At 42.4% G+C, this 13,017-nt stretch overlaps 1 protein-coding gene across 3 annotated transcripts in view; it reads right to left on the reverse strand.

Annotated features, from left to right (window-relative positions):
* Positions 1-13,014, reverse strand: part of Tmem209 (transmembrane protein 209) — a 35,836-nt gene extending 22,822 nt beyond the window's left edge. For 2 of the 3 annotated variants that reach the window (XM_052719824.1, XM_052719822.1), the window contains exons 1-7: positions 12,732-12,889; positions 11,931-12,067; positions 11,706-11,764; positions 9,513-9,644; positions 8,549-8,790; positions 5,668-5,869; positions 373-548 (exon numbers count right to left, since the gene is read on the reverse strand). In XM_052719824.1, the coding sequence (XP_052575784.1) occupies positions 373-548; positions 5,668-5,869; positions 8,549-8,790; positions 9,513-9,644; positions 11,706-11,764; positions 11,931-12,067; positions 12,732-12,752 (969 nt within the window). In that variant the 5' untranslated portion in view covers positions 12,753-12,889. The other variant, XM_052719823.1, reaches the window with a different exon arrangement.
* Between the last annotated feature and the right edge of the window lie 3 nt (positions 13,015-13,017).

Consider the following 13,017-nt stretch of genomic DNA (forward strand, 5'->3'; position numbering starts at 1 on the left):
GTGCTCTTAACTGCTGAGCCATCTCTCCAGCCCCGAGAATTTCTTTTTATTTTTTATTTGGTGCAGTGCTAAGGATGAACCATAGGGCCTTGTGCATGCTACACAAGTAGGTACTCTACAACTGAGTTAATACCTAGTTGTTGAGAACCTTCTTTCTAATGATCGTAGGAAGGTATTTTAGGCAGGACAGTTTAGTCAACTATGTGTCATAAACTAAAAATTTCAATGACAAAAACTATTCCACAAATGAATATAATTTATATTTCTAACCAGTAAAAGTGAAGATCATAGGAAAAAAGTTTTCTAGAGATAAACTATTTTCTAGCAATCTGAAAATCATAATATATGAAATCATTTTTATTTTCCCTTTACCTCTTCTGCAGCTTGCTTAGAACTGAGATCAGCTTCATCTTTGTTAGCACATGGGGCCTGAGACCTACAGGCCAGCTGATATTGAAACTTCTTTAAGGTTTGTGCATAGTCCCCCACAGAACGACTGTAATTCCAGAAGGTAGGGCTGGTGGAAGAGGAGGTGGAATCTGGGCTCCCTGCAATGAAAAACGGAAGAGTTTGAGTTCTTATAGTAACTTTTTATGTAGCATAACTCAGAGACACTGGGTATCTAGGAACTAGGCAACTTCTGACAATACTCAAGGAACCAGAAGAAAAGCACTCCCCTACAGTACTCAAGGAACCAGAAGACAAGCACTCCCCTACAGTACTCAAGGAGTCAGAAGACAAGCACTCCCCCACAGTACTCAAGGAACCAGAAGACAAGCACTCCCCCACAGTACTCAAGGAGTCAGAAGACAAGCACTCCCCCACAGTACTCAAGGAACCAGAAGACAAGCACTCCCCCACAGTACTCAAGGAACCAGAAGACAAGCACTCCCCCACAGTACTCAAGGAACCAGAAGACAAGCACTCCCTTACAGAACTCAAGGAACCAGAAGACAAGCACTCCCCCACAGTACTCAAGGAACCAGAAGACAAGCACTCCCCCACAGTACTCAAGGAACCAGAAGACAAGCACTCCCTTACAGAACTCAAGGAGTCAGAAGACAAGCACTCCCCCACAGTACTCAAGGAACCAGAAGACAAGCACTCCCCTACAGTACTCAAGGAGTCAGAAGACAAGCACTCCCCCACAGTACTCAAGGAACCAGAAGACAAGCACTCCCTTACAGAACTCAAGGAGTCAGAAGACAAGCACTCCCCCACAGTACTCAAGGAACCAGAAGACAAGCACTCCCCTACAGTACTCAAGGAGTCAGAAGACAAGCACCCCCACAGTACTCAAGGAGTCAGAAGATAAGCACTCCCCCACAGTACTCAAGGAGTCAGAAGACAAGCACTCCCCCACAGTACTCAAGGAGTCAGAAGATAAGCACTCCCCCACAGTACTCAAGGAGTCAGAAGATAAACCCAGTAGCATCTCCCCTGGCCCCCAACATTATCTTCTCTTTGGAGCTCACTGGTTAGAAATTAAAAAGAGCCGGGCGGTGGTGGCGCACGCCTTTAATCCCAGCACTCGGGAGGCAGAGCCAGGCGGATCTCTGTGAGTTCGAGGCCAGCCTGGACTACCAAGTGAGTTCCAGGAAAGGCGCAAAGCTACACAGAGAAACCCTGTCTCGAAAAACCAAAAAAAAAAAAGAAATTAAAAAGAACATAAAAGAATATTACTAAGCACTATCAACTTAAGAGGCCTAAGAATTATGAATAGTTGGAAGAGTCTTGTTTCTTTCGGTTGTAAAATTAAGCTTGTTATTCTCTAAGATGGTTAATGATCAGGAAGACCAAATGTTTGGAAGTCCTCTGAACGGAGTTAACAGCAGCACTGTTAAAAAGCCTTTCTGAACTGCAGGCTATACAAATTGTGTTTCCCATGGTACCCTGTAGTAATTCCTGTGTTGATTAAAACTATCTGTGAAATTTATGAACGGCCATCTAGGAGTCCCTTGCCATCAGGGCCTCCTCTTACTTAAGGCCCTTACTGCACTTAAGGACTAGTCAGTCTGCACTCCCCAAGAGAAGCTAAGTTCTTTTACAGCAGGAATGACTTCTTTTCCACCAGCATGTAGCACAGCTAACAAACGAGTCCTCAGTAACAAGTGTACTTATGAAGGGCTTATTCTTTCAGAGTCTGAGACAAGGTTTCCTTACAGCCTGCCCAGAATACACAAAACTCTGCTAAAACTGAAAAGTAAACAACAAAAATCATACAAATTACCAGCAAATGAGACCCCAAGCATAAAAACCAACTGCAAAAGTGGAGGAATTTAGTCTCCAAGAATTTCAGATAATTGAACTGTTGGACCAACTTTGAAAAAGTGGGTTTAACATCACTGAGGTAGCCAGACAGTGGTGGCGCACACCTTTAATCCCAGCACTCGGGAGGCAGAGGCTGGCGGATCTCTGTGAGTTCGAGGCCAGCTTGGGCTACAGAACGAGATCCAGGACAGGCTCCAAAGCTACACAGAGAAACCCTGTCTCCAAAAAAAAAACAAAAAAACAAAACAACAACAACAAAATCAAGCATATTTGAGAGAAGCTAAACTTTGAGTCCAAAGTGACTAAAAACAACCTCTCTGAGAGATAACAAGGTTGTTCTTTATAGAAGAATGCCAGATGACTCAATGTGGAAGGAACCCACAAGCAAGTCTCCATTTGCAATCATCTTTGCATTGATCCATTTCAGCAAGCTCTCTGGGGGATCACCGCAGCAAGGGTGGCTGGGAGCAAGAAATCCAAGGAAAACTACTGCGAAGGAACCTGCTTCCAACCATCGTGACCAAGTGATGCAATTCTCTATCAGCGGAGACCAGTGTGCCACACACCTCCTAATCTACCACAGAGACAAGCCACCAAGCTGTGTTCCTACCAGAAAACATTTGAAGTTAACGCTTATGAAACAACTGGACAAAACCCAATTTTCACAACAGCCTGATGTCTTTACAAATATGTCATAAAGATACACATACGCACACCTAGGTTAAAGAAGGCAAAGGAAATGCAACTAAATGGAGCGGCCTGCATCAGTAAAAGAAAAGAGTAAAAAAGTAAGTTCTTTTTGGGGGGAAAAAGGTCATCACTGGGTCAACTGTATTAATGTGTCTGAGTTAGAGAGGTATCAAAAGAAATGAATTTTGAAGTTATAGAGGAAATGTCCTGTTCTCAAGAGACATGTGGAATACTAAGGGATAAAGTGTCACAGTCTACAATTTGTTTTAAATGACTCAGCAAAACCTCTCAGGCATGTATGAGGAAGAGAGGCTATGAATGTGTGAATGTCTGCCTAGCTTCTCACTCTTGGAAAACTGAGTTGGGAATATGGAACTGGAATTATCTATATAGACTATTTGTTAGTTGTATGTTATGAGAACCTAAAATATGATACCTAAGTAACAATAGCATGCCCAGTACTCAGATATTAATTTTTTTTTTTTTTTTTTTTTGTATTTTGAGACAGGGTTTCTCTGTGTAGCCCTGTCTGGTCCTGGATATCACTATGTAGACCAGGCTGGCCTCGAACTCACAGAGATCCGCCTGGCTCTGCCTTCCAAGCGCTGGGATTAAAGGCATGTGCCACCACTGCCCTGCCAGATATTAATTTCTAAAAACCATTCTCCTCAAAAGAACCCAGTCTTATGAAAAGCGGAGCAACTCCAGGGCCAGCCAGGGAGAGTCCAGAATGATTCTCTATTATTGTGTGGTTTTAGACAGTGGGGGGTAGAGAAGACAGGCAAAAACGGGAAAGACAGGGTACAGATGGGTAAGACAATGTTTCAAGAAAGACATCAAGAATACAGAAGTCTTTTCTTTTTTTTTTTTTTTTTGAGACAGGATCTCACTCTGTAGCCCTACCAACTGTCTTGGACTCACTAAGTAGACCAGACTGGCCTGTAACTCACAGAGATCCACATGCCTCTACACTGGAGAGGTGAAATTAAAGGAGTGTGCCACCACATCCAGCCAAAAATAAATCTTAAAGAAGAAAAAAAAAAGTCAAGTCATTATGGACTATTGATGTCAGGCAGTCCTAGGGAAGCCGAGGTAAGTGGATCCCTGGGGCAGCTGGCAAGCCAGCATAACTTAACTGCCAAATTTCAGGCCAATGATAGATCCCATGTCAAAAACCAAAGTGAACAGCACCCAAGGAAGGGGCATCTGAGACTGACCATATGTACACACATGAATCCCAATGCACGGGGGGAAATATATGTGGGATGATACAATTAGAAAGTCCCATACACACAGGCCTAGTACTCAGGAGACTGCGTCAGGAACATAGTAAGTTTGAAGATTGCCTAGAAGACATAATGAATTCCAAGCCAGCCTGCATGACTGTCTCAAAAGCACAAAGACATAAAAATCCCCATGAGAACACAGCAATAATTTTGAAAAGAATTTTAAACCAATGTTAAAAGCAGCATTAAAATTTGTAACAGGATATTTACATAGCCTGAGAGCAAGGAGGTTTGCAAAAATTTTGTATTAATTTATGCTGACTATTTAAATCACCTAAAGCCTAAGAACACAGCAGAATGGTTAAAAGTACAGACACACACAAAGACACACCAGGCAAAGAGCTAGAGAGCAGAATTCAGAGTGCATGTTCTTTTCAATGTGTCAGAACCATTTATACAAAAGTGACCAGAGAGCCTCCAAGCAAGTCTAAGATTAAAAAGCCTTCCCTACACAGGGAAAGAAGAGAAACCTCAACATTAATAGATATGGATCAGAATCTCTAACCGCAGCACAATTAACTTAGGAAGAAATAAAGATAACTAGGTCTTGTCTGGCTTGACAGTGAAAAGCAATAGCAATAACACTTACAAACATCGATAACAATACTTCTAAATGGGAGAGAAAAAAGAAATGAAAAATATCTGAAATCATAAAAGATATGTATCAATTGTTCTTTGTGCTACTCTATAATTTTCAGTATACTTCAAATAGCTCAAAATTTCAAAAAAGAAGAAAGTAACAAGATAATATTGATTTGTTTCTTTGACATTTGTGGCACTTGCAGGCAGAATTAAATTAAAAACCCCTAGAGAGATTTCAAGCGACACAAAGAGCCATGCTCCAATAACTTGGCTTCTTCACCATGGCCACGCTTTTGCACCTAATGCGCTTTCTGTGGAAGTTCCTGGGGGGAAATCATTACTCAGTTCAATAACCTAATTTGGTTTCAAATAATTGACTTTGTAATAATCAAATCCACCTCAAACAGATTAAGACTTGCTAACACTGTTTCCCTAGGTAAACTATAGGCTTTAAGGGATTATTAAGAGACAAATTTTAAAATGTTACTAAAAAACAAACAAACAACAACAACAACCCAGTAGCACTTACGAGCAACATCTCTCCATCTCCCCACCCTCTCACCTCCGCCATGCACATCAGTCTTCCAGAAAGACTAGCAGAGAACTATCATTTGAATAAGCTTTGCTACACACTGCTTGAAAACACACACAGCCACGATTTAGGGAAATTCTAGCTTGTGTGAAGAACTTTTAAATTTACCACAGAGAAAGATTCAAGACTGCTCAGGTCAACTATGTTTTACCTCCTAAGTTTAACAGCTAATGTGCTATCAGTTTAAGGATTGTGTAAAGTGAACACAAAAATAACGTGCATCAGATGTAAACAAACTCCAGTTACCCAGCTTGACTCTGTGCTGCTTCTCCTCCTCACTCCTGAGGAAAGTGTCCAGAGTGCGCAGGTCTGTCATGTAGTCTTCTTTGTCAGTGGGTGAGTTATAGACCGTGGGGGAAGAACGGTAGCGAGACCTCACCCCACTGCTCTCCACTGGGCCCACGGTGGTAGGGTATGGAGAAGAAGGAGACAGACTAAAGCTTGCCAACTGCACAAAAGGAAAGGATGGGGCTTACTTCCAATTGAAATCTAAACATTCATTTTGGATTTTTAAAAGTAATACATGCCGGGCGGTGGTGGTGCACGCCTTTAATCCCAGCACTCGGGAGGCAGAGCCAGGCGGATATCTGTGAGTTCGAGGCCAGCGTGGGCTACCAAGTGAGTTCCAGGAGAGGCACAAAGCTACACAGAGAAACCCTGTCTCGAAAAACCAAAAAAAAAAAAAAATAATAAAAAAAATAAATAAAAGTAATACATGCAAGCTATCTCTGAAATGCTGGCACACAGGAGGAGGAGGCAAGAAGGCTGAGTTCAAGACCAGCCTCTGCTACATGGGCAATTTGAGGCCAGCCTGGCTGCATGAGGCTCTATCTAAACAACAACAGTTTAAAAAAACACAACACAGCACAACACAGCAGAGCCAGGAAGACGGCTTAGCAGGTAAAGGTGCTTGCCACCCAAAGATACAAGCCTGACAACCTGAGTTTGAGTCACACTAATAAAATAAAAATTATCTTGAGTAATTTTTCAGTCTTGAAATGTATTTAGAAAAAACTGTGGTTGCACATAATCCCAGTATTTGGGAGATGAAGGCATCAGGTTCAAGGTTCATCATCCTCAGCTACACTGTGAGTCTGATGCTAGCTTGCGCTACATGAAACTGCCTATATCTCAAAAAAGAAAAGAAAAAGAAAAAGCTACACTACAGCCTGCAATCCCAACTACGCTGGGATGGATGGCTGAGACAGGAGGATCCTAAGTGCAAGGCCTGACTGGGAAACACATGGACATGGACACTACATAAAATAAATTTTTAAAAATTATTTCTCGGGGCTGGAGAGATGGCTCAGAGGTTAAAAGCACTGACTGCTCTTCCAGAGGTCCTGAGTTCAATTCCCAGCAACCACATGGTGGCTCGCAACCATCTGTAATGAGATCTAGCACCCTCTTCTGTATACATAATAAATAAATCTTTAAAAAAAAAAAACAAACAACCCAAACCAAAACAAAACAAAAGAAAATTATTTTTCATTCTGTTCTATGCATTTACATTTCTTTTGAGTTTTTGGCTGTTATGAACATCACTGTACATAAATCTTTGCCTGAATTTTTGATAACTTTAAAAATTAATTTTGATTACATTTACTCATGGGGGCGGGTGTGTGTGTCTGCATGCAATGCTAGTGTGTGCCATAGGGCGGGTGGTGTGCCTGTGGGAGGACAGCCTTTCGGAGTTGCTTCCCTCCTCCTACCATTCGAGGCCTGGGTCAGACTCACGTCCTCAGGCTGGGGGCAGACTCCTCTACCTGCTGGGCCCGCTTGCTGGTCCTTCTGCCTCTTTAGGGCACACTCCTCAAACTGAAATGATCTGGCCAGAGCAGATCACCCTTTTAGACACTCACTTGCATCCATTAAGTAAAAGTGTTACCGTAAGTCATATTCCTGTCAGGAAAGGACAGGGGATCTGTTTTGGTATATGTTCATCAATATTACTACTTTAAAATGTTTGTTGCATGTAGAAGAATTTCTCTTTTCATCAGATTTGTAAAACAAGAACTTTACTCACTGAGCCATCTCCCTGGCCTAGAAACCTTCCAGGCCAGCCTGGTCTACAGAGAGAGTTCCAGGACAGCCAGGAATACACAGAAAAACCCTGACTCAAACAAAAACAAAAACAAAACAAAACCAAAAAGCCATACTCAGGAGGGCAAAGAATATAATCAAAATATATTCTATAAATTTTTTTAAACAAAAAGAAAAAAAACTTATTTTCTTAAAAAAAAAAAAAAAATCTGGAGCTGGAGTGGATTAAGAGCACTGACTGCTCTTCCAGAGAACCCAGGTTCAATTCCCATCACCCACATGGCAGCTCACAACTGTCTGTGACTCCAGTTCCAGGGGATCCAACATGCTCACACAGACAAATGTGCACATAAAATAAAAATAAACAAATGAATAAATAATCCATACTAGCCTGTGGGTTATCAATTATAACCACACATTTCTCATAGCATTTAACTTCTACAAAATTAAAAAATTCTACTCCCTAACATTGGCTAACTAGTAGCATGGAATTTCCTTTTCCAACAGTTAGGTGACAGGCTGAGACAGGCTGCTGCTTTCTTCTAGGCCACCTTCTTCAATCCAGTAGCTAGAGATGCTAGCCCGACATGACAGTCAGAGCTTCTGACAGACTGCTTCTCTTCTGATCCTTTCTTGCAGCCTTATGGCTTACAGAATTTAAATTTCAACATACAACTTTTGCTAGTAATACCCTAAAAATTTAGACCAGCACTGATATTACTACAGAATTTAAAGATTTCTACCCTCGACACATCAAGCGTCCATACTCCAGAACCAAACCACATAAGAGGATCAGACATGATCCTAAATTCTACAAGAGAAAGTGAAGCTTTCACACAAAAAAGCTTTAAAAGGGAAAATATGCATAAAAGAAACCAAAGTTTCAAATTATTTCAAGACTTGAAACTAGCTGGTGACTGTCATGTTTTGTCATCTTCAAAAGCGCTCATGTTAGGATGTTGTTTAAAGAACTTCGGACTGAGTGACAGGACACTCGGTTTCTGTTCTTGGCTCTCACTGGGTGATTTGAGTGCAACTCCCAATTCTAAAATAGCACTACTGGCCAAACAAGACGAGTCATTACCTTATTATAACCACTGAGTGGAGAGTAGGTCACAGCAGGGCTATAGGAACCACTGCCACCTGACGACAGACCTTGCAGTTGAGGGCTGTACCCAGTCATGCAGCTGGCGGCAAACTTGGGACTGGGACTGGGGGAACGAGACGGGCTATAACTCAATACACTCTGACCCTGGATTGAAGGGGAAGGTGGCGAGGGAGGGACTTGGGTGGCTGCCAGATCCCGGGGAGGTGTAGTCTGCACGACTAGAAGGAAGAGAACAGAAATCACACACACAATAGATGCTTAAATGAAAACACAAAGTTAAAAATTAGGGCTTGCTATGTAATTCAGGCTAGCCTTGACCTTAAGCTCTTCCCACCTCAGTCTCTTGAGTATAAATACAATTATGAAAACAGATTTGCCGGGCGGTGGTGGCACACGCCTTTAATCCCAGCACTTGGGAGGCAGAGGCAGGTGGATCTCTGTGAGTTCGAGGCCAGCCTGGTCTACAAAGCGAGTTCCAGGAAAAGGGCAAAGCTACACAGAGAAACCCTGTCTCGAAAAACAAAAACAAAAAAAAAAAGAAAACAGATTTAAGGGCTGGGTGTGGTGGCACATGCTTTTAATCCCAACAGTTGGGAGGCAGAGGCAGGTGAATCTCTGAATTTGAGGCCAGGCCAGCTTGGACTGCCACGGCTATGTAGAGACATCAAAAGAAAGTAACAGAAGGGTCTGGCTAGTAAATTACATGAAGCATTATTATAGAAACACAACTAAGCAGTTGTTTACCACTTCCACGATGCTCAAAACAGTATATGTAACATGAAGTTGTCTGATATTCCACTCAATGCATACAAATAACAGTGATACTCACATGACCATTTTCTATAGATTGGCTCAATGTAATAGACGGCCTTCTAGCTCAGAGTCTATGAGAAGGACAGCTAAGGAGGAGGACCACTGCCTTCCCCCACTCCCCACTCACCGGCCGTTTTCAGCCCTAACAGCGCTTGCTGCCCGGGGCTGACCACCAGACTTGTCGGTGCTACAGTATATTTGAAGTATCTCCAAAAATCAAATAAGGCATTAAGACTGAAGAGAGATGCCAGGGCAAGTTCTGGAAGAAAACAACAACTATTATTAAAAGTATTCTTTTTATTTACTTGTGGGGTGCGAGTGGGGGATGTGGAGGTCAGAGGACAACTTGGGGTTCTTTTCTTTCACCATATTTGGTTCTGGAGAATCAAACTCAGGTCATAAGGCCTGGTGAAAGGGGCTTTACCCAGTCACCTCTACAGCTCCAATTTGTTTGTTTGATTGTTTGTTTGTTTTTTGATTTTTCAAGACAGGGTTTCTCTGTGTAGCTCAGGCTGTCTTGGAACTCACTTTGTAGACCAGGCAGGCCTGGAGCTCAAAGATCCACCTGCCTCTGTTTCCCAAGTGCTAAGATTAAAGACATGTGCCACCCTGCCTGGCCCAATTTATTATTTTTAAAAGCAAAAAGTTCTTGGTTCCATTTGCAGCAATTTAACATCAAAAATTAAAAAATCAATTTCTCTCTCCTCACAATAGGCACACTTGATTGAAGTCTAGTAGGTGCAGAGCCTTTGCTAGTGAGTTTTAAACTAATTACTAATTCTTATAAACCTGTACAATAGGTATTTTGACATTCATTTTAATAGTCAAGTGAGTTTTAGGAGTCCCAGCTAGTTAGAGAGCCATGACTCTACCGTAGCTTGATGATACTGAATCCCTTCCTTTCCCATCTGCCACGCCCACTCTGATAGATTAAAAAATAACGTTATTTTATGTGTATGAGTGTCTTGCCTGTCTGTATGTATGTTTATCATGTGCCTGCTTGGTATAGGCAGAGGCCCAAAGAGGGTGTTGGATCCCCCTGAACTGGAGTTGTGAGTCACTATGTGGGTGGGTACATGGTCCTCTGCAAAAGCACTATGTGCTCTTAACCTCCGAGTCATCTCTCTATTCCTCCATGACAGATTTCTTTCTTATTTGTTTGTTTTTCTGAGACAGGGTTTCATTGTGTAGCTCTGGCTATCCAGGAACTAACTCTGTAGCCCAGGCTGGCCTTTGACTTATAGAGATCCACCTGCCTCTTCCTCCCAAGTGCTGGGATTAAAGGTGTGTGCCACCACCAGCTCTCCACAATAGATTTCAATTTTCATAGACTACAGATTTATTTTAACATCTCTAGGACTCTTTATGTCCTAAGGATTAATCTGGTCTGGCCTTGAAGGTGAAGAGGTGAAGAGGATATTCCAGGAACGGCACAGGTAAATCTTATCACCCACATGCTTTATTTTCTTTCTTATGACTCCTAACTACCCAACTCTGTATTGTTTATTAGCTTGGCTTATTTGTTTAGAGACAAGGTCTCATGTACCAGGCTGGCCTCCAACTTCTGATTATTCTTCCATTTCACAAGTACTGGGATTAGATGTTCACTACCATTCCTGGCTTCTTCTTCTTCTTCTTCTTCTTTTTTTTTTTTTTGAGACAGGGTTCTGCTATTTATCTCAGGCTGGCCTCGAACTTGAATAATCCTCCTGACTCAGCCTCCTACTAGAATGTTCTTCCCTTAAAAATATTTTCCTGCCAGGCGGTGGTGGCGCACACCTTTAATCCCAGAACTCGGGAGGTAGAGGCAGGTGGATCTCTGAGTTCGAGGCCAACTTGGGCTACAGAGTGAGTTCCAGGAAAGGCGCAAAGCTACACAGAGAAACCCTGTCTCGAAAAACCAAAAATAAATAAATAGATAGATAGATAGATAGATAGATAGATAGATAAAGTGTTTTCCTAGTCTCTTCTCTTTGATTTTCATTGTTTTGGGAAACAGAGTAGGTAACTCATTATTTGTCTGAATGAAAGAGTGAATCATGCCGGGCGGTGGTGGCGCACGCCTTTAATCCCAGCACTCGGGAGGCAGAGGCAGGCGGATCTCTGTGAGTTCGAGGCCAGCCTGGGCTACCACGTGAGTCCCAGGAAAGGCGCAAAGCTACACAGAGAAACCCTGTCTCGAAAAACCAAAAAAAAAAAAAAAAAAAAAAAAAAAAAAAAAAAAAAAAAAAAAAGAAAGAGTGAATCTAAGCCGAATTAAACTTACAAGCAAGTTTTCATTTCTAGTAAATCTAAATTCCAGTGAAAATTAATTACTTACCAATATACCAGAGGGGCCAGTATGTCACATTATAATATGTACTAATTAACTTTCCAGTCCTGAAAAGATTAGAAATGCTTTTCAGTTATTTAAAAATATATATATATATATATCCCCAAAACTCCATCCCAAACAAACCAAACACTGAAAACCAAAAGAAATATGAAAAGCCATAGAAGCAGCCAAGGATGGTTTGAAGTTTCACTTTCGGGCCGATGAACTTACATTTCAGTATATATCATTCCAGCCATGGAGACATTCAGGAGCCCCCAGGCTAAAACCACTTTCCTAGTTTCTGCTTCTTTCCTCATCTTGATGGTTCTGTCAATCAGAGAAGCACTGGGGCCTACGTCTCCTTGCATCTATTCAAAGGCAAAACAAAACAGCCTGGAATTAATCAGAAGAAATCAAAAGTGTCTGTTGTAAAGTAACAACCCCACAGACTTTTCCTCTTCCTTAACACTCCTTCCCAACTTCCCCCCCAACTTTAATATTAGTATATGAAAAGGGAATCCTAAAATGATACTTTCTTTGATACTACAGAGAAATCAACACAGAACTGGTCAGTTATTTCAGAGAAGCTAATGGTTGCAATAAATGATAATGTCTTGTTTCATAATGTAATGGTTTGCTATTAAGTCTGCCAAGAACTCACGGTTTGTCTGTGACTCGAGTATGTTCCTAGGTCTCGATGAAGAGACACAAGATACAAACTTCTGTCATTACTGTGACACACTCTAACCCTGACCTTGGAGTGATACAGATCCGGGATCTCCTTTTGGTGACAAAATGTTAAGGCTTTACTGATGAGGTGGACGGGTACTATCACGTGAAGGGTCAGGAGGGAACACGTGCATTCAGTTTTGACACACTGGGATTGTATCTCCTTTGTCTTGCTAGGCTCAGTTCCGCAACCACTGACACTGGCAGCTCCTGGGAGTCGTATTCTACAGAGCAGACTACTATCCTTCCCGCCATCCAGCCCCGCGCCAAAACTCCCGCCGGCGAGCTTCCCTCCCTGGCTACCTCTGCACAAACTTTAGCCATCCTTCTGTGTCTTCCTTCCCTTCCACTAAAGTGGCAGGACTTCCGGCCACATCCTCCCCTGGCTGAACCCCAGGCACAACTTTAAGCGTGGAACTCCGGGGGACCGCGTGAACTCCACGTCCAGGAAACACAAAGACAACCCCCCAAACGCACCATATTCTTCAGCCGGAAGCCGCGAACTCGCGCCACTCCCTACTGCACATGCGCGAAGCCAAGCCTAAGGCGGCGGCGGGCTGGGAAGACTACAGTTACCGGAAGGACTGAG

Source organism: Peromyscus californicus, unplaced genomic scaffold, assembly GCF_007827085.1.
Source record: "Peromyscus californicus insignis strain IS unplaced genomic scaffold, ASM782708v3 Scaffold_6__1_contigs__length_162567912, whole genome shotgun sequence".
NCBI classification, from domain to species: domain Eukaryota; kingdom Metazoa; phylum Chordata; class Mammalia; order Rodentia; family Cricetidae; genus Peromyscus; species Peromyscus californicus.